General features: G+C 37.2%; 1 protein-coding gene across 1 annotated transcript in view; it reads left to right on the forward strand.

Annotated features, from left to right (window-relative positions):
* The first annotated feature begins 762 nt into the window (after positions 1-762).
* LOC143405703 (broad substrate specificity ATP-binding cassette transporter ABCG2-like) overlaps positions 763-25,117 on the forward strand; it is a 29,317-nt gene continuing 4,962 nt past the window's right edge. Inside the window, exons 1-12 of the mRNA XM_076864054.1 lie at positions 763-965; positions 3,936-3,995; positions 4,529-4,643; positions 5,657-5,809; positions 8,506-8,642; positions 14,643-14,794; positions 19,281-19,385; positions 19,967-20,214; positions 21,040-21,122; positions 21,596-21,685; positions 23,073-23,197; positions 24,909-25,057. Coding sequence (XP_076720169.1) covers positions 763-965; positions 3,936-3,995; positions 4,529-4,643; positions 5,657-5,809; positions 8,506-8,642; positions 14,643-14,794; positions 19,281-19,385; positions 19,967-20,214; positions 21,040-21,122; positions 21,596-21,685; positions 23,073-23,197; positions 24,909-25,057 — 1,620 coding nt within the window. The remainder of the gene's footprint in view (positions 966-3,935; positions 3,996-4,528; positions 4,644-5,656; positions 5,810-8,505; positions 8,643-14,642; positions 14,795-19,280; positions 19,386-19,966; positions 20,215-21,039; positions 21,123-21,595; positions 21,686-23,072; positions 23,198-24,908; positions 25,058-25,117) is intronic.

The following is a 25,117-nucleotide window of genomic DNA, read 5'->3' on the forward strand; positions in this document are numbered from 1 at the left end:
CCAGTTCGCATGAATGTCTTACTCTAATCAAATATTTTAATGGGCCTTTGCAACTTATTCAGTGAAATGTTTTAAATCTACTTTATGAATGTAATATTCAGTTTTTGCTTCAAAGTATGGAGCTTCTTAACTGTTGGCTTGATTTACTTAATAATTTTCATAGTTAATTTAAAATTTTGCTAGAATTTAAATGACCATTAAGGAAATGATTTGCCATTGTGAAAAATTATGATGAAGTTTACTTTCTCAGCTGATTGAAGGTGCATAACAACCAGAAATATAAAGTCTAGAATTATAAATTCAGAGAGCTTTCACCTGTGCTTGACTGCTTGACTAAGCTTGCATTCATAATAACAATGTTATAAACTCAAAAAAATGTGGCATATAATGATGGTGTAGGCTATCCATCAATGTAAGTTGTGTCATACTATGTTTTCAAGTACTAAGCCAGGCACTTAAAATGCTCACCTGTCTTTTCCCTCCATTATGAGTTTTGGGTACTTTTTAATTATCAGGAAATTATTTGGCATCTAATTTTGAGTGTTTCATCTAATTGAGGATTCAAAGTTGTTTTTCCTTCCATTATGGGTTCAAAGATTGTTCTCATCATAGTGATGTGGGCTAACTATTAGAAAGGAATCTAGTGCAGCACTGTTTAAAACAGAATTGATATAAATATAGTAGCAAGGGTTTACAATCACATTTATATGGACTATCAACTTACATTGTTTCCCCCTCTACAGAAAGGCAGAATATGTCAAGATGTCTTCCAGTAATGACCAGGATTATATCCCATTTTTACAAAGAAGCAACAGTGACCTCCCTGAGATGACCTCCAGGGACCTGAAGACATTTCCTGAAGGGGCTGTGTTAAGTTTCCATAACCTCTGCTATCGGGAAAAAGTGAAGAGTGGCTTTCTATTTTGTAGGAAAACAGTTGAGAAAAAACTACTATCAAATATCAAGTATGTATATGAACTTTTTAAAAGACCACTTTAATGACCTATCTCAGGCGTTACAGGCTTTGCCTAATACCAATAAGTTACTGTGAGCATTTGTGTTTCAGTCTTTGCGCTGGTGTATAGACACATGCTTTCATCCCTTTGGAATAAACTAGACTAAAAGGATTTCATTTAGTGAATTAGAATTGACTCATGAAAATTGACTCATTAAAATTGACTCGTGAAATGTTGACAAGATTTTTTGTAGAAAGTAATGTGATTGACCACATGCATATTGAATAGATGTTCAAACATACTGTGGGAATGTATATTTACCTTGCCCTTCACTTTATCCCTCCCCCGCCATTTTTTATTTGTTGGGGTGTGGAGGAGTGTGGATTAACAGATCTTACCCAGGGCTTTGTGCTCCCTAGGTCATCATTCTTCCCCTGAGCCACACTCCCAATTTCTCTTGCTTATCTTTTTTTTACCTGGGAGACTACTGACTCAATATACTAAGGGTCTCCTCTATTCCAGAGTTCACACTGAGTTTATGTCTTAGTGGTGTGCATCTCTACAAAGGAGGAGGCCATTGTTTTGTGCTTTGTTAGGCTTATAAAATGTAGTAAGTCTTGAAGTTTTTATTTTGTTTTTACTGTTACAAACATAGCAAGAATTGATTTTCATGCTTATTCTCATTTCTGGTTTTTTATTCATGAGAAGGTCATATTTTTCTGGCTGCAGTGTTTCCAAACTTTCTCCTATCTACTGGACTCAAATAGTCTCTGATGTGTGAAGGGTCACTCTCATTATCTTATTTTTGGTTTATGTAGGATAACACTATCATTATTGAAAATGATGACAATATTTCAAGAAAAGGTCATGAGAATCTTGGTTTTTCTTTGGATTTTTGCTTTTCTGTTCATTGTTTAAGAAGACAATAAGACAAAAATTGATCATGAGAATTCATTAATGTTCCCTACTTCCTTAGAATTTTATTCTGCTTAGTTTTTATTCATATCTAGCATTTGAGCTTTCTCTTACCAATGCTAAAATTATCAAAAAAGGGCTGAGTATGTAGCTCAATGGTAGAGTGCTTGCCTTGCATGCTTGGGGCACTGAGATCAATTCTCAGCACTAAATATAAGTCAGTAAAGAATAAAGGTCCATTGACCACTAAAAAAAATATTATGAAAAAAAATCCTCCATTCCAGCAGATGTGTGGATATCCTATAATTGTGAAGAAAATTCTTCACCCTGTTTGAGCGATTAGTCTGGTTATCTATTTTGAAATAATTTGAGATGTAAAGCTGCATGTGCATAACCCTTTCACTAGATTCCCTAACTGTTCACACTGCACTGTTTGCTCCCATCACTTTGTCTCATTTGTGTCCATTGTTACTACTGGTTTTTGTGAATCACTTGAGAGCACACTATCCACATGAATCACCTTTTTCCCTAGTACTTTTAGTACTACTTTCTAGAAAGATGATTCCTGTCCTGTATGATCACTCAATTGCTTTCTGGAAGCAAGCAAGAAATGATGTATCCTCAGAGTAAAGACAGGAGAGGTCCTGAGGATCACTCTTCACTGTGTTCCTCACATAAGTGACTAACCACCACATAGTGGCTCTGCAGTCTTGTCCATCCTGGTACTTTCTAGTCCCATCCCACTGCAGGTGATGTTAAAACTGATCACCTGCTTATGTTGCTGTCCGTCAAACTTCACCATCAGATTAACATTTTCCTCTTTGTACTTGATTAATATGAATGGTGATACTCTGATATTACTCCAGAATCTTGTTCTTTATTAAACTTGAGTTTCATTGCACTGTGGTGACTCCTGTGTGGATCAGCAACCACTATGATCATTGATAAAGGGTGAGTTCCTATTTTCATTATCTCATAATTTGCATTCCAATAATAGGAAAAATATTCATTCATCATTTCTCCTTTTGGTTACTGTATAGACTCATGGATTGTATTTTTTTTAATTTCCTTTACTGGGGACTGAACTAAGAGTTACTATACCACTAAGCTACTTCCCCAGTCCTTTTATATTTTGATTTGAGACAGTATCTTGCTAAATTTTCCAGGCTGGCTTCGAACTTGCAATCCTCCTGCATCTGCATAGGAGTCTTTGGATTACAATAGTGCACCACAGTGTCTAGTATGGATTTGTATTCTATACAATAACACTCAATTGTAATGCTTCATTAGTATTATTTATCTTTATACTCCTATTGCTGCTGATTTAGTCAGTAGGAAATTTTTCAAGACAGGTTAATTTTTTTATTTTTTAACTCATCCCACCACTTAATTCTTTGGCATAGCAAGAAGTTCCAAATTTATTGTATACTTGCCTTCCCAGTCCTGGAATCCTCCAGTGTTTATTTTTGGAGAATGGTATTGAGAAAACATGATCTGGGTGATTTGAACACTCATTGCTATTCGGGTGTCATTGCTCTGTGCCTTCTGAATGGACAGACCTAGGGAGTGTATGTATGCAGGTACCTACACACATTGAATATGTCTATTGCATTTGGTAGTATAGCCATTTGGACAATATTAATTCTGCCTATCCAAGAAAATGGGATGTCTTTCTATTTTCTAAGTTCTTCGGTTTCTTTATTCAACTTCGTGTAGTTATCATTGTAGAGGTCTTTCCCCTCCTTGGTTAATTTAATTCCCAGTACTTTATTTTATTTTTGAGGTTATTGTAAACGGAATAGTTGTCCAAAAAGGATCATGGTTTAAAGAATAATAGAAAGGAATTTAGAGGGACCTGATCCATCTTTCTTATAAATATTGACTAATAATAACATCCTTCATAGACTAGACTTCTGTTAACCAATAAGTCTTTTTTCTTTGATTTGGTGCTTGTTTTCTGTCTGCAATTTCTTCAGTCTTCCTTGAGTGTATTATTGCAGAGTCTAAATAAATAGTACTGCATCTAAAGTAGAACGATAAATCATCATGCTTTTGTGTTTACAGTGGAATCATGAAACCTGGTCTCAATGCTATTCTGGCACACCAAAGTCGAGGGAAATCTTTGTGAGTATAACAGAAAATATGTCTCAACCACTTCTGTGTAGTTGTTGTGTGATTTTTAAAGATGACTTTTTAAAGTTTACTAGGGCATAACTAAACAATTGATATGGTGATGTTGGCCATATTAGAAGTGAATGGAGAGGGGAGAAAGGGAATAATGATAAAAGTGGGAGGATGGAGCTGAAAGAATAATTGAAGACAAGAATTCTTTTTTTTTTTTTTTTTGGTAAAGAAGTACATTGCCTGAGCTGGATCCACCAAATTCAGACAGCTAGAAACTCATTTGGGAAGACTGTGCTGGATCAGCCAACATGGCTTTGCTTATATACCTTTGGGTTTTCTTGTAACAACAAAAACAGCAACAACAACAACAACAACAAAAAGATGATGATAATTTAAACATACACATGCACATATAAATAATTTTAGTTAAACCTCAGATTTCTGGAGTAGTAAATTTTCTAAGTTTAGCAGAATATGGGAGATATGGCCTATAATGGAGTAGAGAAATCTGTAATGTATATGTCCTTTTATAGGTTGCTAAATATCTTAGCTGCAAGGAGAGATGCATCTGGATTATCTGGAGATGTTTTGATCAATGGAGCACCTCAATCTGATAATTTCAAATGTAATTTGGGTTATGTGGTTCAGGTAAGAATTCGTAGATTTGCCATTTTTGTTTGATCTGTATGAGCATAGTCTTTACTTACAGCTTATTATGCTTCTAGTTGTTTATGTGTCATGCTCACATAACCAATATTCATTCTACCAGTTTTCATAATCTTCCATCTCAACAGTTAAATGGAAAAGCAACGAGGACTTGGAAAATGTCCCTGTTGGACAATGGTATCAATTCTGGCTTGTGTATAATTTACAAGTGTCCACAGTTGTCCTTTTTACCCTTCTAGCATTTTTTCCTTTCCCTAGAAGATGTGTTTGCAAATCCTTGTACAAAGCAACCTGGCTGTATCTCGTTCTAGTGGGCATGATTACCTGGGCTCAAACCTGGCGTGCAGATTGAGGATGAAAATGACTTCCTTGGACTCTGCAGCTATCTTTATGTGGGTCACTGCAATTGGTATAGTTGAAAGTTTACTATTAGCTTGAACTTTACCTTGGTTATGTTATTTTTATAGATCATGGATTAAGTTACATATAGTGAAATATGACTGAGGAGATTAAAATGAGACAGAAGAAGACACATGTACAGGGAAAATTACACTCAACTTAGAAAATTAGTGTAAAAAAGTTCCAGAGAGAAGTCAGTCCAGCCTGGAGCAGATTTATGATTAAGCATCTAAAATCATTACAGAGTAAAGAAACAAGTATGAAATAGGGAAAACTGAATGGAAATCTAATGATATTAAATATTATCACTTACAAATTTTAGGTATGATAATCATATTGTGGTTACGTTTTATAGACATATAGAACTATGTACTATGATGTCTGGAATTTTCTTCAAATTATAGATGAGACAACACTGATCATGAGTTTATAAATTCCTGAAATTGAATTTTGAAGATGTGGAGTTTATTATATTATTCTGTCTATTTTTGAATATATTTGGCAATTTCCTAATGGAAAGTAAAAATAAAACATTTTTTGGTAAAGGGAAAAATGTTGATTCCTGATTTCAAAAATAAAAAAAAAATTGCATTTAGGATGATATCGTGATGGGCACCCTGACAGTGAGAGAAAATTTACTGTTCTCAGCGGCTCTTCGGCTTCCAACGGCTATGACAAATCATGAAAAAAATGAAAGGATCAACAAAGTCATTGAAGATTTAGATCTGGATAAAGTAGCAAATTCCAAGGTAGTGTGAAAAAAACCTGATAGTATCATAACCATGAAAGATGACCTCCTGTGTAGATGCTGTGACCTAAATGTGTGTTCCCCAAGATGTGTGGGGTCAAAAGTGGCTGCTTTCTGTAATGATGAGAACAATGACTACTTACATACTATGAAGGTAGAAATTAAGTGGAAAAATACTCTTAATAATGGTTGTATCCTAGGAATGGAGGGTGGTCTGGTGTGGAGAGTGTTCCTCACAGGACCCTTTCCACCCTCATTGTTAAGTCATGGCTCATTTGATGTGTTTGAACTAACCCTTCTTCTTCCTGTTTCTCTTCCTGCTATTAACTGCTGTTTTCTTTCTCTTCCTCCTGGGGCCTTTGTTCCATGACTTTTTTGAGGTGAATTTCTGGAATCAATAAATGACAAGAATCCAAGAATTTTTGCTTTGTATGTTTAATTTTTCTTTCAAAATTGTATTTTGTCAAATTATAATTTACTTTTAATTCATATAGTCACCAAGAATTTTTGGAGCCTTTCTTTGTCAGTTTTCTTATCCCCACCTCACTCTCTCCTTGCTTTCCTTTCTTTTGCCAGTTCTATTTCCAGATCTATATTCCAGGCTTCTTTAGGTTTGAGAGGTACAGTTGTGAACAGTGTGACAAAGAGTGAAGTGTGACAAACTGTTAATGCCTACTTAGGCATCAGAGAGAAAAATTGAGTGGAATGCATCAACTTAACACTATTGAACAGTTGAACAGTCTGTAGGCAGGGATTGCTGAGCAGACATTTGAAGCTGTGTGTGATAATGAGCTACTTAGACTGTAAATGGTTCACCTCCTTAAGAACTCCCCGACTTAGAAGCAATGAAAGTTGGGGTTCTACTGGCTGATGCTTCCTGTATTATTGTGGATATTCTTGCATGTGAAATATATTTGTTATGGAAGAATAACCCTAGGATGACACTGTTTACCATTTATTTTTTGTGTACTTAGTGATTGAGTTGTCTTTGCTTTTCATCTGTTTATTGACTTGACTTTTGAGTTTCTTCTGTGGGATTTTACTCTACGCTTTAACATTAATCACTCGCAGCCTTAAATTTCTTGCTTATGTTTGCTGGAAAAATATGCAGAGGTAGTCACTGACTGCCTATATTTAAATAATCTAATTGAATTCCATAGTTCATTTTTTTTTACTTTTGGCATTTGCAGGTAAATGGATAGAGTTAGAGAAGATAATGTTAAGTGAAGTTATACAATCCCCTCAAAACAAAAGCCAAATGTTTTATCTGATACAAGGAGGCTGATTCATAATGGGGTAGGGATGAGAAGCATGGGAGGAATAGACAAACTCCAGATAGGGCAGAGGGGTGGGAGGGGAAGGAAGGGGGAATGGGGTTAGAAATGATGGTGGAATGTGATAGACATTATTATCCAAAGTACATGTATAAAGACACAAATTGGTGTTAATATACTTTGTATACAACCAGAGATATGAAAAATTGTGCTCTATATGTTTAAGAAGAATTGTAATGCATTCTGATATATATATATATATATATATATATATATATATATATATATATATATATTTAAAAAAGTTAATTAAAAACAGAAAAGATAGTCTCCTTACTATAATGTGATTGTTGAATCATTAATAGAAGAGTAAATTCCTAATTCTATTCCCTTAAATTTCTCAGTTGTTAATATCTTCTTCCTTAGTTACTATAGCTATTTCTTACTGAAGTATTTTATAGAAATAATATATATATAATAAAATAAAAAAAATATATATATATATATAATATTTTATGTCTTGTTATGCATCTCCAACAAACCAGAACATTGCCTTCCTTGTTTTAATACCATTATCAACTAACACAGTGAGTAATGTATTTACATCATCATCTATATGGAGTTCATGTTAATTTGGACACATTTTCCAAATTGTGTCCAAATGTCTTTTATAATTCAATTGTCAATAGCACCCTTGTTTGAATCCTGTTAAGAGACTCTTTGGGAACTCTGAATTTCATAATTGCTTCTGACTTTCTGCCTACCTAAAACCTTCCTTCTCTACTCACACACAGAATGACATTGACTCATTCAAATGAGTGAGCCCGTTGCCCTGTTGAATAACCTGTCTTCTTTTAATTCTGAAAAGGTAAAGTAGAAATTCTGCATTCAGTTAGAGCATGGACAATGTCAGTATGGAAAACCTTGTAGAAACTGAAAAGGTGTCACTGTGGTGTGGTAGATAGTGAACATTTCCTGGCTCTAAATGTACCTATTTTTGGTAAGTCCACTTGGGGACTTTTGGCGAAAACAGTGTGGGAAGTTGTTAGAAGTCTAATAAATCACCATAAAGTTTTCCCCTTTTCCTCTCCTATCTTTCTCTCCCATTTTAGGCTATAATTTCACTATGTCAGGGCAATGACTCTTCATGTTCTAATAGACTATCTTAAACCTAAATATACTTAAAAACATACAGGACTGTTCAAAGCATGGGCTTCACATCCAGTCTCGGCACTTACTTAGCAGCACTGCTCTGACCCTCAGTTTATTCACTTTTAAGAGAAACTTGTTTCTTCTCCCCCGTGTTCATTTATTTGTTGCTCACAATAATTAGGACAATGAGATAAAGTATTTCTGTCAGGACTGTTCAACAATCATACTGACTGTGCCATTCTTGCTGATAATGTAATAATCTGTGCTTTAGGTTTTATCTAGGGGAGAAAGAAAAAGGACCAGGATAGCAATGGAGCTGATCACAGATCCTCCCATCTTGTTTTTGGATAAACCAACAACTGGTTTAGATTTGAGCACTACAAATGCTGTTCTTTTGCTCCTGAAAAGGTAAACTTCTTTCATTTATGCAATATATGATTACTTCTGTTTACCATATATTCTTGGTTCAGGGAAATCAGAATACATCAGCAGGCTTTCTTACTTCTTTGTTAGAGGGAAATTATAAACAAACAAAGAAATGTTATTGAGATTGATGAAATAAGAGTGCAGTGAAATAAAATGCTAATGGGGTTGGGAAGCTGTTTTAAATAGCAGGAGGGTCAGGGAAGACCACAAGCATGTGACAGGTGAGCTGGAGTGAGACCTAATGTATCTGCAGAAAAGAGTTCTGGGTGGAAGGAGCAGCCAGTGACCCTGAGCAAGAGCATCCCTGGTGTGTGTGGAACATCAGAGAGACCACAGAGACAGAACCTAGTAGATAAGGGGAAAGGAAACTGGATGATTTGGGTGTGAAAACAAAATACCACAGACTGGAGGCAAACAACAGAAATTAATTTCCTTCTAGCTCTGGAGGCTGAGAGTTGATATCAAGATGTTCCACAAGGTTGTTTTTCCAAGGCCTCTCTTATTGGCTTTTAGATGACCATCTTCTCCCTCTGTGCCAGTTTCTAATCTCCTCTTAACTGGACACCAGTGAGTCAGGACGTTCAACGTTCTCATGCAATCGTAATGACCAATTTGAAGACACGTATCTCCAAAGGTAGCCACATTCTGAGATAATGGGGGTTAGGACTTTAATGTGAGTTTGGGGGAAGCCAGAATTCAGCCATTCACAGTTAGAAATGATGTGAGATGAAGTTGGGCTGGCCTAGCTCTCCTAGGCCAGTGTTAAATATATGGCTTTCTATTCTTTTTGCTAGGGACATGGGGTCATTTTTTGTCTTAATAAAGATACAGTAAGCTTTCATTTGCCATTCTAGAATTGGGAACAATGAATGTTCAATAAACTGAGCAAAGGGGGTTGGCTTTATAGGAAGAAAGGGCAGAAGAAAGAAGAGTACATATAGCCAAGAGATTTTTAGAAAGTTACTTTCCTTAAGGGGTTAAACAGAGGGGCCTTCCTTGTAATGCAACTCAGGTAATATAGAGCTCTTATGATTGGTTACTGAGAATCTGATTTTGGAAAACAGACCCATTTAAATCTAGTTTGATTACCTTGCACTTAACACAAAAGACTCATGGAAGCATTTTGAGCATATCAGAGCAGGGCAATGGCTATAGGGAAGGCTGTGAAGTTCGGATAGGATAAGTGAAGGACTCTAAGAAGGAACTGTTGAGGCAGGATGGGGTCTGGACTAAGGTGCCCATGCTGCAGTGGTGAGGAGCACAGGTTCTGAATCTGTTTGAGGCTGGAGAAAACAATCGGTTTGGGAAGTGGACCTGAGCTTTGAGAATTGAGAGATAATGACTGAGATTTGGGGCCTGATTAAGAGGAAGAATGAAGCAAAAGAAATGACAATAGCTTTTATTAAGAAGTGAGAACTGGGGCTGGGGATGTGGCTCAAGCGGTAGCGCACTCGCCTGGCACGCGTGCAGCCCGGTTCCATCCTCAGCACCACATACAAACAAAGATGTTGTGTACACTGAAAATTAAAAAATAAATATTAAAATTCTCTCTCTCTCTCTCTCTCTCTCTCTCTCTCTCTCTCTCTCTCTTAAAAAAAAAGAAGAGATAACTGTGGAGCTGGGCATGGTGGCATATGTCTGTAATCCCAGCAGCTTGGATGCTGAGGCAGGAGGGTCATGAGTTCAAAGCCAGCCTCAGCAACTTAGTGAGGCTCTAAGCAACTCAGTGAGACCTGTCTCTAAATATAATATAAAAAAGGACTAGGGATGTGGCTCAGTGATTAAGTGCCCTTGAGTTCAATTCCCAATAACAAAAAGAAAAAAAATGCAAGACTGTGAAAGGAAAGTTTATAGGAAACAACATTTCAAAAGTTAACTTTTAAATTCATTTGAAAGTATAAAAAATAATTTCAAAATTATAAGATGGCTTCAAGAATATTACAAATAAAATCCACTCTTCTTTCCTAGTCTCTCCAATTGTTACATTTTACTGCATTTTCTTGCCCTCCATGTCTCGCTCACCATTACATAGACTTTTTACTTTACATCATCCTTTAATCACTACTGAATACTCCTTAGTTTAAACTCCAAGATATGAAGACACTATAACCATATCAACCTTCCAGTGAGGAACTTAACAATGACAGCTTCACAATTATTGAGTCCTTCAACTCCAGTCAGATGTCACAATCTCACCCTGCTTTCTTTCTCTCTCAGGATTCTGAAGAAACACGTATTTCCTGGATGTTTCATTTTTTTTTCCTCTAATCTGGAAAAGATGCTCAGTCTTTGGCTCTCATGTGGTTAAGTTAGGACATTTCATGAGTGACCTTCAGATGGTCTATTACAGTTGCTTAGGCTGACTCAGGCATGAAACCATGCTGAGTTCCCAGTATAACACACCTGAGCTTCACCCACCACAGCTGGTGTACACCTCCATCATCTGATCACATTGGTGTCTGCTGGACTTCTCTTCTGATAAATTACTGTTTTCCCTACACTGGAATAGATTAGTATATTATTGGGAAATAAAATAGACTATTTAATGCCAAGTTCTATTCCTCATTAAATGTCCCCCACCAACTTTAGATGCACCCAAATCTCCTGCTCTTGTGGTAGCTGCCTTAACATGTAATTGTTAACAGCGTATCTAAGAAAGAGGTGTTTCTTCTTCCCTATTCATTTCCCATATGATTCAGTGAGTCGGAATCTCTGTTACTCCCTGTTTTAGTGATCAAGTTGATCCTGATTGGGCCTCTTAGAGTTCATTCAATGTGGCTTTTGTGTTCCTTTGACTTCTCCCTAATCATTTGTCCAGCATTTCTTTCCTTTGTGGTCATTATGATGTTCCATGCTCATGTTGTACTATATCAGCCATTTGTAGAAGGTGCCCTTGGTTAGAAACCAAGATCTGGTTGTTTAGTGCACTTACTACTATTGGAGTGGCTTAGCTTCTAGTGGCATTGCCTTTAGTAGACAAATGTAGGAAATATACATGTGTAAGTATGTGTGTGTACACACATATAAAGTAGAAATCTGATTCTATATTTTATTTGTTCAGATAACAATTATAAATGTACTTACATATGCATTTATGAGTCTCTGTGTGATTTGCACATTGTATGTACCCAATCTACCACTGAGCAACATTACCAACACCTACATGTGAATTTCTGATAGTCACAAATAAACATACATCTGCAAATGTTGATATTTCTTTTAGCATTTAATGTTATCATTAAAATTCTGTGAATTCATAATAATATTCCTAATTCCAATCTAACAATTCAGTGTATTTTAAAATATTTTTTTAGTTGTAGATGGACAGCTATACTTTATTTTATTTGTTTATTTGTAATGTGGTGCTAAGGATCAAACCCAGTGCCTCACTCATGCTGGGCAAGTGCTCTGCCACAGAGCTACAGCCCTAGCCCCTTCAGTGTTATTTTAAATTTTGTCCTTTCAATCTTTGCTAGTCACTTTAGATAGTGAGAGATATGGCCCATTATCTTAATATATTTGCTTATTTTCTCAGTTAAGTAATTTAATTGTTTAATGCAATCAGTCTCCCAGTTGCTTTGGTCTACCACCTCTGGAACCCCTCTGCCTCATATATTAAGCTGCCAGACACACCATCTTCATGGCTCACCCTCTCTATCACTATGTCACTTCCTCTGGTGCCCATGCCCCCATAAGCAAGGTTCTGTGCTAGAAGAGAAGAAACAGGAAGATGCAAAGATGGATAATTAAACATCTTAATTTTGAAATGTAAAGTGCACATACAAGTGTAGATGCCAAGTTATGGGTCTAGTCTTCTGGTACCATTTCAGAATATACCCAAGATATTTTTAATATTTAGAAATATGTTAATGATGTTTATTAGCAAATGATGGATTGATACAAAATATATAACTGATTTCTTTATGCTTTGTCCTACGTAGCACACAAGCATGCTGCCTACTTCAGGGAGCTCTAATTGGTCATTCTAAATGACTTATGTGTATTCTTATCATCAATGGTCTAGCTATAATGCATATTCTATTTCTTTAGTCTGAGATAGAGCCTAAGATTCTCCACGGGAGAATCAAACAGGGGATTCTGATAACATTGCCACTGGTCCTCAGACAACATTTTGGGAAGCGGGGCTGTCATGCAATTATGCTTCCTGCTTCTAGTCTAGCTCCCTAATACCTGTTGGCTACAGTTGTGTTTTTTGAGTGAAGACTTAATCATCCCTTTTTTGGGGGGATCTCTTTAGTTATTTTCTTTATCCAACATCTAATATCTCACTATTAAACACATACACACACATAAGTCCTGATTTGTAAAAAAAGAGCTTCTTTTAGTTTCCCAAATAAGCATTTTTTAAAATTTCATGCTTTGTTTATTTTGTTCTTCAAGAATGAGCTGTCTTCTATTCTTAGATCACTCCTGTTGAGACTTTTGATGTTCTACTAGTATTATCTTCATAATGGGTTGTAAGTCTCCTATTTTGCTTAAATGGAACCCTCATCTAATTCTGTTTCCCATTGTACTGAAATTATTGGCCTACTGGCCTGATTATCTTTGAGGCAAAGCATCTTTCCACACACAGTTAGCATATACTAGGTGCTTCTCAAGTATGCATATTCAAGCTGTCTTCTCATAATTTTTTTTTTTTTTAGTAGTAAAGTTTGAACCTTGGGGTGCTCTACCACTGAACTGTATCTCCAGTTCTTTTAATTTTTGTTTTCTTTTTTTTTTTTAAAGACAGGGTCTCACTCAATTTCCCAGGTTTGCCTCAAATTTGCAATCCTCTTTCCTTACCCTCCTGAATACCTAGGATTAAAAGCATGTACCTCCATGCCCGGTCCCTAAAGTATTTCAAATATAGTTTTTCAACAGTGATTTTGTCATTGTGTCTTCTACCCATAAGCTATAACTCCTTTGTAAAGGAAGTTTAACACTGTTTATACTGTAAAATAAAACCAGAAATAAAATTCAAAGTTTTTTCCCTAGTATTCGATGACCCTTTGATCATCTGCTTGAACGTTAAGCCTGAAATGTAAAAAGAAGAAAATAATTATATCGGAACCGCCTTATAAGAATATTGTGAACATGAAAACATGGCTTTTTCTAAAGCATTTAGCAAACACACAGTAATGTTAATTGTTTTATCAGGTTAGAAGAATGAAAATTAAACCTAAAAGATATAAATGATCAAGGAGAATTTATCATATGACACCTTTAATAATATTTACTCTATAACTCATTCTCAAACTCAAGTGTACTTACAGATTACCTGGGCTGCTTCTTAAAAATATAAACTCCTGCCAGTTGCAGTGGCCCATGCCTGTAATCCCAGCAGCTCAGGTGGCTGAAGCAGGAGGATAACAATTCAAAACCAGCCTCAGCAACTTAGCAAGGCCCAAAACAACTTAATAAGACCCTGTCTCTAAATACAAAATAAAAGAGGGCTAACTGGTTAAGCACCCCTGGATTCAATCCCAGGTACAATAAAATAAAAAATGAAAATTAATCCCTGTACCCACCCCTAGATCTTAATTCAAAATCTGGGAAGACTATCCAGGAATCTTTATAGTAGATTCTAGACTGTTGATTCACAATCCTTTAAGAAGTCCAGTTTTTTTTTTTTTTTGAGAGAGAGAGAGAGAGAGAATTTTTAATATTTATTTTTTAGTTTTCGGTGGACACAACATCTTTATTTTTATGTGGTGCTGAGGTTCGAACCCAGCACCCCGCACATGCCAGGTGAGCTACTGCTTGAGCGACATCCCCAGCCCATGTCCTAGTGTTTTTAATAAAAATATTGAATTTCATTTCCCCAGTAATCATGTAGATAATATAAAATGAGATGAGAACTTCATAAGAGAAAATCAAGTAGAACTGGGAACAAATGGTCAAATAGCAAGAATAAAATATTTTACCAAGAAGTTCAGGATTCATATATTTAATGATTCATTGTTTTCCCTTTTAACTTAGGATTTCTCAGCAGGGACGAACAGTTATCTTCTCTATTCATAGACCTCACTATTTCATCTTCAAGCTGTTTGACAGCCTCACCATCTTGGCTTCAGGAAAATTAATATACCATGGTCCTGCACAGAAGGCTTTGGAGTACTTCTCATCAGCAGGTGTAGTAGACTGTTTGCATGTACTTGATACTTCATTCATCCTATGTTAGGAGAGAGCAGAGGAGTCCACAGGAGTGCTGTTTGATAATATAGAGGTACCTGGGATTCCACCACCCTAAAACATCTTTGGTTACTTTGGTGCCAGAATTTTTCTTCATTTTGGCAGTGCTTGCTTGATTTTTAGGTCTCTTTCTTTTTCCCTCTCCTATCTGAGTATGCATGTGTGTGTGCATCTGAGTATTTTTACTGGACCTGTCTGTTATGATTCTTAGTTATCATTGATTGGTAGTCAGATTTCCATTGTTGTGACAAGACACCTGAGAAAAACAACTTATAAAAAGATTTTGGCTCACAGTTTCAGAGACTTCTGTCCATGGTCAGCTGGCTCCATTGCTTTGGACCTGAGCTGAGACAAGGAAGAATCTCATGAGGAAGAATATGTTAGAGGAAAGTTGCTCAGTTCATGGCTGATAGGAAGCAGAAAGGGAGAGAGAAAGATGGAGAGAGAGAGAGGGAGAGGGAGAGGGAGAGAGAAACGGAGAGGGAGAAGGAGAAGGAGAGGGAGAGGGAGAGGGAGAGAGAAGAGAAGAGGAGGAGGAGGAGGAAAAGGAGGAGGAAGAGGAGGAGGAGGAGCAGGGTCAATGATGACCAGAGAGGAGGGGAGAGGTGGGGAGGGGAGGGGAAGGGAATGGAATTTCAGATCCCCCCATGGCATGCTCCCAGTGATCTATTTCTTCCAACTAGGTTCCACCTCCCAGTAGGAATAATTGGAATTATTAATACATCAAATGGACTAATCCACATGAAGTTAGAACTTTTATATCCAATTGTTTCTTAAAAGCCCTGCCTCTGGACATTTTTCCACTGAGGACCAAGCCTTGTACACAGGAATCTTTGTGGGACACTTCATATGCCAACCATAAATTTCTACCCTGGTCCCAAGAAACTCATGCCTATCTCATAATGCAAAATGCATTCAGTCCCAAGAATCCCCATAGCCTTAACAGTTCTACCAGGTCTCAAAAGTCTAATTTCAATGTCTCCTCTGAGATTCAAGACAAAACCTTAGGTGTAAACTCTTATATAAAAAAAAAGTTCTATGCTTCCAACATATAATGACAGAGTAAGCCTTCCCATTCTAAAAGGGAGAAACAGGCACATAGAATGAAGGGACTGGACCAAAGCAGTGAAAACATTAAATTCTGTAGGTCTACGTTTAGCTTCTGAGACAATGGTAGCAAGATCTGGGCTCTTAGGACTGGGGAAGCCCCTCTGCCTCTGTCCTTACTGGTTGTAACCCCTATGGCTCCTTCTTCTGGTTCTGCTCCTAGTCTGCAGCTTTCCTTGGGAGACATTCTACATTCTAGGGATCTCTTAATTCCTGGAATTCCAGTGCATCATTTGCTTTACTCTCAAAGTTTCACACTTTGCCTTCTCAGGGTTCACCTTCAGGGATTCCAACTCTGAAACACACTATCTGGCTCTCAGGCCTTCATTTGAACTCTCTGTTGAAGTCTGAGAGACTCCTCTAACTCTGGCATCCTGCATTCCTGCAAAACCAGCATCATGTGGATGACAGCAAACTGTACAACCAGCCACAGCTCTATTCTGGACCTCTTGAACCATGGTTGCAGCAGTTCTGAATGCATGTGCCGCTAAGCAGGGTGTTTTAGTTAGCTTTTTCACCACTGCAACTAAAAGACCTAATCAGCACAATTGTAGAGGAGGAAAAGTTTATTTTGGGCTCACAGTTTCACAGGCCTCAATGGATAGACAGCAGGCTCCTTTCCTCCGGGCTCAAGATGAGGCAGAACATCAGAAGAGTGTGGCAGAGGGAACCAGTTCACATGATGATCAGTAAGGGGATACAGGTCTTCATGTGCCAGATAGAAAAGCCACGCCTCCAATTCCCACCTCTTCCAGCAGCTCCCTACCACTTCACTTACTCTCAGTTAATCCCTATTAGGGGATTAATCACTGATTGAGTTAACACTCTCACAACCCAACATTTCTCCTCTGAATCTTGTTGCATTATCTCACATGTGAGCCTTTGGGGGACACCTCACATCCAAACCATAACACAGGGTGAAAGGAATCCTAGGGAAAGAACTTCTTAGGCACCCCTGTGCTAAGGACTCTTCTTAAAGTCTTTCAATATGTTTTCATTTTTACACACTTGAGCCTGTTATGCAGGTTGGTCAATTCCTGAATGCCCTCAAGGCATCTCTCCTATTGTCTCTATGAGAAATACTTGTTTTGCTTTTAGTCATGCTAAATTCTGGCCAAACTACAAAATTTTCAAAATCTTTCTGCTCTGATATTTAGTCCTGATTTTTATTATAAAGATGGTCAAACAGATCAAAATGCTGTGCCGCACTGAAATTTCCTCCACCAGATTAATTAGTCCATCACATTTAAATTCAACTTCATACAAAGCCTAAGGACATGGAAAAGTGTCCACATGTTCTTTGCCAGGATGTATAACTAATGGCCTCCAGTCCGGTTCCCCAAAGAGTCCTCACTTCCATCTGAAACTCATGAATGTAATCTTTACTGTCTGCACTCCTATGGGCATTCTGGTCTTCTGACCTCGCACCAGAATTGTTCAATAAGCTCTGTTTAAAACATCTTAAGGCTTCTGTAGCTGTCATCACCAAACCTTTCCAGATTTCTCCTGCAAATCACTTCCAAAGGCTTCTTAACCACATGGGTAGGCACAGTCATAGCAATGACTCCTTTTCTTGGTACATATTTTCTGATAGTCGACTTTTCATCACTGTGATAAATACATGAGAAAATCAACTTTGATAAGGAAAGATTTATTTTGACTAATGATTCCAGAGGTTTCAGTTCACCTTCAGTTGGCTCCCTTACTTTGGGACTGTGATAAGGCAGAACCTCATGGCAGAAGGACATGGCACAGGAAAGCTGCTTAGCTCAAGACATCCAGGAAGTAGAATGAGAGTGGGGGGGGCAAGGGAAACATAAAACCTTTAAGGAGATGGCCCCACTCACCAACTTCCTCCATCTAGGTCCCATCTCCCAGTAATTTATTCATATTTTTAATTAATCATATGTATTAATTCACTAAGGAGATTATAGTCCTCATGAGCCAATAATTTTCTAAAAGTCCCACCTCCCAACATTGCTACATGGGGAACAAGTTCTAAACATATGAATCTGGGGAAGGAAATACTTCAAATCCCAACCCTAACAATGGTCTTTTCCTGAAAGTTCATTATTTAACTGGTTGTACTGTCATCTAGTTATTCTGTCATTTCAATATTTTTGGAAAGTTCCAGTGTTACTTTTTTCATGATCATAGATCCAATTGTGGTTTTTCTATGTTGACTTGGCAGTGATCTTGCTCTGCCTTGATGAGGGCTCATGAAGATGCTACATCACCTTCTAGAAACATTATATTTAAGATTTATGAATTGAATGGGTGTGAATAATAGTCAATAGAATGTGTGGTTCTAAATTCATCTTTAATGAACCAATGTTTCTGAGGTGCCTGGTTCTATTTCATGTTGAATTATGTGTTTTTTAAAAATGGCTCCAAAAATCTACTCAAAGACATTTGGAGATAATCATACGTGTTTCTCCATGACTCCAAATGCAGTGGTGAATACTCACTAGCTAATTTTTTATTTGTTTATTTTAATCTCTGTCATTTAAATATAACCTGGGCTTAGGTTGTGGCTCAGTGGTAGAGTGTGTTAGGCACGGAGTTCAATTCTCAGCATCATAAGTAAATAAATAAATAAAGTAAAAGTCCATCAACAACTAACAAACTATTTGAAAAATAAAATAAAATAAATCTAACCAAGCATGTATGAGTCTGGAGAATCCAGTGGAGATGAATTTGAGAGTGAGACTTCAGGCTCTTTTCAGATGATTGTGCCAAAAGAAGCTGAGGTGGCAGTTCAGGTATAACCTGCTGCTCATATTCTCAAGAATGCTGCTCCATATTTGGAATATGGCAGCATGTGAGGTGATCATTTGCACCTCCAAATTCAGTAGGCAGAGAAGCAGTCATTGCTGCATGCACAGGGAAGTTTCAGCAGTCCCTATGTGAACTATGTGAACTCATAAACATCCTGTACCCAGGATGTTTAATGCTTTTTTTCTGGACCTAGTTTTAGTACTGGGAAGTACTAAAGTTTAGTACTGGGAAGTACTAAGTTTACTTGGAAGTACTAAGCTTAGTACTGGGAAGCACCAGAGCATATTGATAGCTGTTCGAGTTTCATGATTTATGATACCCACACATGTATTGCTGGCAGACAGAATGTTGTTGAAAGTCTGCATGAATGAATAGAATGAAAGAAAGTACAAATTTGTGAGGTGAGAAGAGAGCAAGAAGAGGAGGGAGAAATTTTAAGATTCTGTCTTCCCTAGCTTCACCTCCGTCACCCTCTGGAAATGAGACCTGTTTACATACCAAGACCATCACACTGAGTTCTTGGGGTGTCTCCTTTTACAGGTTATTCCTGTGAGCCCCACAATGACCCTGCTGACTTCTTCCTGGACGTCATTTATGGAATTTCCTCTGCTGTGGTATTAAACAGAGAGGAAGAAGACCATGAAGGTATGTGAATCTTTTAGATTCACAGATATTTGCCTAATTGGTTTGACCAAAGCTTAGCAATGTGGTGGCTCATTAAAACTTAGCTTTGTGAATTCATTTATGCCATGTTCTGATGCCAGCCAATAGATAGACTTTATTGTCAATGAGTGCTGTGTTTTATATTCAATTTATGAATGAGCAATTATATGATGCTGTTATTGTAAGAGGAAAATTCACTAAAAATAAATTTGCTTATTATTTATTGTACTTTTATAATAAAAATTGGTACTTTATGTATTTTCTCCTAGTAGAAAATAAGGACAAGGTTTTATACTAAGAAATATAACTCTTTGTGGTAAGAAGTCTATTTCAAGAACTGAGATCCAAATTGTTAGGGAAAGGTTGAGTGAGTTTTTTCTATCCATATGATTATGGCAGAATCTGGCCAATTAGCTGTGTTTACTAATGTTTACATCAATGACAACCCTCGTGATAGTTTTAGATTAAAATTGTTATCTCATAAATGAGTCACAGAAAATTGGGTTAAGTCAGTTCTTGTCTGCTAATAATATTTCCCTTCTTTATCTATTTTTCTTCTAAAGTCAGCCACAATGAAGAATTTCCTAAGAGAGAAAAAACAGTTTCAAAAACATTAGCTGAGTTTTATGCTAACTCCTCCCTGTACAAAGACACAAAAGCTGAATTAGAAGAACTCTCAGGTGGTCTTAAGAAGAGGAGCCCAGCCTTCATGGAAACCACCTATGTCACCTCCTTCTGTCACCAACTCAGATGGATTTCCTGGCGTTCATTCAAAAACTTGCTGCCTAATTACAGGACCTCTATAGAGAGGGTAATCTGAAAGATTCTTTTCATTTTGCTGTGAGATTCTTATGTGGGAGCAATTGGGTTCTGATATAGTCTACTTAAGAATTATGAGTATTTTCTTTTCTTTTTCTTATTTCTAATGTAAGAATTTTCACTTGAAACTTCTTAAAGTATAAAATAGTTGCCTAATATGTTGGTACATGCCTGTATTCCCAGCTACTCAGGAGGCTGAGGTAGGAGAATCACAAGTTAGAGACAAACCTGGGCAATGTAGCAAGACCCTATGCAAAACAAAAAGTGCTGGGGATGTGGCTCAGTATGAGCATATTTGCCTTGCATATGTGAGATGCTGGTTGCAATCCTGATTATGGGAAATGGGCAGGTAGAAAATGTGCATGTTTCCTGGCAGAAGAGTTGAGAGCTCAGTTGAAGTCATCCCTCTAAGCTGCATGGTCTTTAATTTGTTCCCAGATCAACTTTGCCAGGTACCTGCATTGCTTTGCTACTATGTTGTAGGACATTCATAGGTCCTGCTCCTGAACTGGGCCCTGAACTGGGAATACTTGGTAGACACTGAGAGGAGTCTTGGCCATTCCAATATCTGCTCTGTTATTCTCTCAATTCAAAAAAAAAAAAAAAAACAGGTTAATGTTCAACTTAATTTAGAAAGTAGTGTAATAGTGTGCACTGTATTCTGATTCTCTCAGAGACTTTGGCCAAGCCATGTAAATTGTTTATCTCAGTGGTGAAATCTGATTATGAAGCTGTATATTTTATCATAAATGGTGTACATTTTTCACTTCTAATTGAAATTATTTCTTTATCTTTTTCATTTTCCTTTTTTAAAAAGATCATTACCACAATCATAGGTGGACTGGTTACGAGTTCTATTCTCCTTCACCTAAAAAATGATTGCACCGAAATCCAGATTAGGTAAGTAAATTTGAATCAATGCTGTTATTTTTTTCAAGCTTGGAAAAATCCATTTCATATTTTTTTGAGTTTAAGTATTGATAAACATTATATTCATTGTGGGTAGGATGTGTTCATGCATTGAAAAATGAGTGGAAAAATTAATTTTATTTTTCATATATATTTGTATCTATTTATTGTTGAACTGTATACATCATAAATTTTACCCTTTCAACCCTTTTTGAATGTGCAGTTACTATTTAGTGCATCAAGCACCTGCTCATTGTGCAACTATAGCCAATATCCAACCCCAGATTTTTTTTTTTTTTTTGTCTTCCCACACAGAATTTCTATACCCTACACAGGGAGAGACGTCATGGGGTCATTCTTCCTCTCTCTTTTAACCAGGATAGTAATTTTTTTCTTCTTCCTTTCTTTCTTTTTTTTATGGGAAAAAAAACTATGTTTCTTTTGTTTCTATTCTGTCCTGGCAGGACCTGGACACTCTGTCTGCTAATTGGCTTTCAGTGTTTACCCAACCTGTCAGCAAAGGAGACCTTTGCACTTGAGAAGAAGCTCTTTATGTGAGTAGATCTCTATTTTAGGAAGGAGCTTGATGTCTGTTGACTAAATTGGTGATATCCATAATTGGACCAAGGATCTGATTGGGAGAATATCAGTATTTTTCTTTTCTTTCATATGTTGATTTGTTTAAAGGATGAATACAAATCATATATACCTATTATGTACAGTATGAGCTTTCAAAGTATGTGCAGAGATAACCAGTATTATCTGAAAAAAAAATGAACAGGGTAGAAAGTCAAGTGTATGGGGCCTCTTGCCAAAGGAAGAGTGAGTTTTGGGGTGAGGTGTAGTCAGCAAATTCCAGTGCTGCAGAGAAAGCAAGTAATAGAGGGGCTGAAATTATCTTTTTGTTTCTAGAAAATAACAAATCAAGATGACTCTGGCAAGAACATTTTGAGGAGCTAGGTCGAATTGTAGTGGTGGGTTAATCAGCAAATTAGCAGTAGTAGGTAAAGCTGACAAAGAATTGAAGGTGTGCAGCCTTCCGTGGATTTAAGAATGGAATGAATCAAAGGAAAAGAAGAAAAGGTTCAGTTTTTCTCTTGAGATTTTCAAATATAAAGGAGATTTGCCTGTGCTTACATATGCACCAAGGATAGCAATCATCAGAGAGGGAAGGAATGAAGATACTGGTGGAAGAGTTTGAAAATACAGGAAATCCATGTGAACAAGAGGAAAGATGAGGATTTAGTATCTGAAAGGGTGTATGGTTGAAAGATATGATCATTGAAGGAAGAAGTCTTTTTTCTTCTTTTTTTAATCATGAGAGTAGCAAAAGTAAAAGGAGAGGGCTGGGATTGTAGCTCAGTGCTAGAGCGCTCTCCTAGCACATGCGAGGCCCTGGGTTCCATCCTCAGCACCACATAAAAATGAATAAATAAAATAAAGGTAAAAATAAAATGAATTAAAATTAAAAATAAATAAAATGAAAGGAGTTTAGGAAACTGCACCTGCATGTAGAGCCTTGGAGAATAATAAAGCCACCTTTGTCACAATCATAAGTGGGGAGAAGAAAAGCCTCTGTTATCACTGAGATTAGCCCGACGTTTTGCTCTTCAAGCAGAGCCCAGCTCAGAGGAGAAATATAGCCTCTGAGGAAAGTGAGGAGATGCAGACTCTGTCCCTGGAGGGGTGATGTTGGCCAGAGTGGGCAGCACAGGAGGAGTTCTGTCATGAGAGGATCCCAGCAAGAGCCTTGGGGGGCTGATGCTCCAGGGAGGCTGCACCTGAAGTGGAGAATGACATGGGGGTGGGGGTCAGCCTACAACCCTTGGACATCTGCAGTGTCAGACCTGGTGGCAGCAGGAGTCTGCACAGCAGAGTCTCCTCTGGGCTGTGCCTTCCTGGACTAATCTGGGATATATGGTATGTGTTTCTGTTCTGCAGACAAGAGTATATCAGTGGATACTACAGAGTGTCTTCTTACTTCTTTGGAAAACTGTTATCTGATTTTCTACCCAGGAGTTTGTTAACAATTATTCTATTTACTTGTACAGTATACTTCATGTTAGGTAAGTAACAAGATAAAGAGGATGTGTCCGTAGTCTTACAAATGAAAGAAAACCAATTTCTCTTTGTAAACATATTTATGGTTTCCAAAACGAAAGATCAAGTCATAAGCCAGGAGAGCAAGTATTCATTCCTCACTTTCTAAAATGGTAGTTCAGTTGTCGATACTGTTCTACACAAATTCTTTTATTTTTATTTGTTACTTGTGTGTGTGTGTGCAGTACTGAGGATTGAACCTGGAGCCACTCACATGCTATACAATTCGTCTACCATTGAGTTACATCTCCAGCCCTTTTTTACACTTCTATTTTGAGATAGGGTTTTGCTAATTTGCTCAGGCTTGCCTTAAGCTTGGAATCCTCCTTTCTTGGTCAACCCAATTCCTGGGATAACAGGTGTATGGCACCATACTGGACTCAACTGAACTTTCAAAGCTATAAATACATTTTATGTCAGTAAAATGCTGTGATTCATACAAAAACATGTAAAGAATCCCTTCATATTTGAGACTATGTTGGAGATAATGGGATATTTATTGCTTTTCAATTTTTCTCTGTGTCTCTGTACCTATACCTCTACATAAAGATAAAATATAAATGGAAAAACTATAAATAGGTATTAGAGATACAAAGAGAGAGCTAAAAAATCAAGATACACACACATACACATATGCGCACACGTGTTTCGCGCACGCACACACACACACACACATACACATATTTATTCTCCCTCTCCTTTTCCCTGTTTAAAGAAAGATGATGACTTTTGAATTCAGGGATTTAACAAGAATACTTGTTTAATGGCCATAGACACATTCATTCGTCCATTATGCTCAGGCTTCTTCCCAGGCTCATGCTGTGAGAATGTAAATGTATTTCTTTCTCTCTCTCATGCACTCACATGCACATATACACACATCACAGAAATATCTATTTTTGACAATACACTGCAGAGTAAGAACCACTGAGAAAGTGTAAACCTTCCAGTTTATAAATAAAAGTTGTTTCTTAAATAATTAATTATGTAATCTAACCCCTCCCCCACAGTCCGGATTGGTGTTCCTGCAGTAAGACTGATGGTGAGCCTTAACTCATTAGAGTTCATAAGGTGGTTGAAGAAACTTCATTTGGCTCCAATCTGAATCAGAGTAATAGGATTTGTCTAGGGGTATTCAGCGTATGGATTCTTTCTCTTTCCTTCCCATATATTAAAACCATTGTTAGAAAAAAAATATAGAATTGTGATCCCAGATTTTTTTTTTTTTTGCTGACAAATGCATTATAGCAGACAGTGAATAATGTAAAGATGTCTGAGTACATGGATGTGCTGTTGATGAGTTTCCTTTAATAGGAGAAGGCAGTATAATTTGGCTAGATATGTTGCCTGTGTCCACCTCACCAATTCTGAATTGGTCAAAATTACACATAGGGCAACATCAGTGTTATATGGGAAAATGCTTTGGTAGAAAGTGTAATAAATCTGTGTGGTAACGTTATACAGTGGTGAACGATGCAATTAATGTCCCTGGGTATTTCGGTCTTGGATGACAACTTTTCATCTTGATACTATTTTTTTTCAGAGTATTATACTGTCATTAGTGCATGCGTGTATATACACACAAACACACACACACACACACACACACACACACACACAAGTGTCAAATACATGGGAACCTAGGCAGGTAAACTGACCCTTTCTTTTCTTTCAAAGGATTGAACCCAGGGGTGAAGTCTTTCTTCATAACGATGCTTACCATTTTGATGGTGGCTTATTCAACTGGTTCCCTGATCCTTGCTATTGGAGTTCACAGTATTTTTTTCACAGCAGCAATTCTGGGACTATATTTTCTATTGATGATGGTGAGTGTGAACTGTGATTGTCTGAGAGGGAATTTTTCCTCTTGTTCCTTCCCGCTCTTT

The sequence above is a fragment of the Callospermophilus lateralis genome, chromosome 8 (genome assembly GCF_048772815.1).
Source record: "Callospermophilus lateralis isolate mCalLat2 chromosome 8, mCalLat2.hap1, whole genome shotgun sequence".
Taxonomy (NCBI): domain Eukaryota; kingdom Metazoa; phylum Chordata; class Mammalia; order Rodentia; family Sciuridae; genus Callospermophilus; species Callospermophilus lateralis.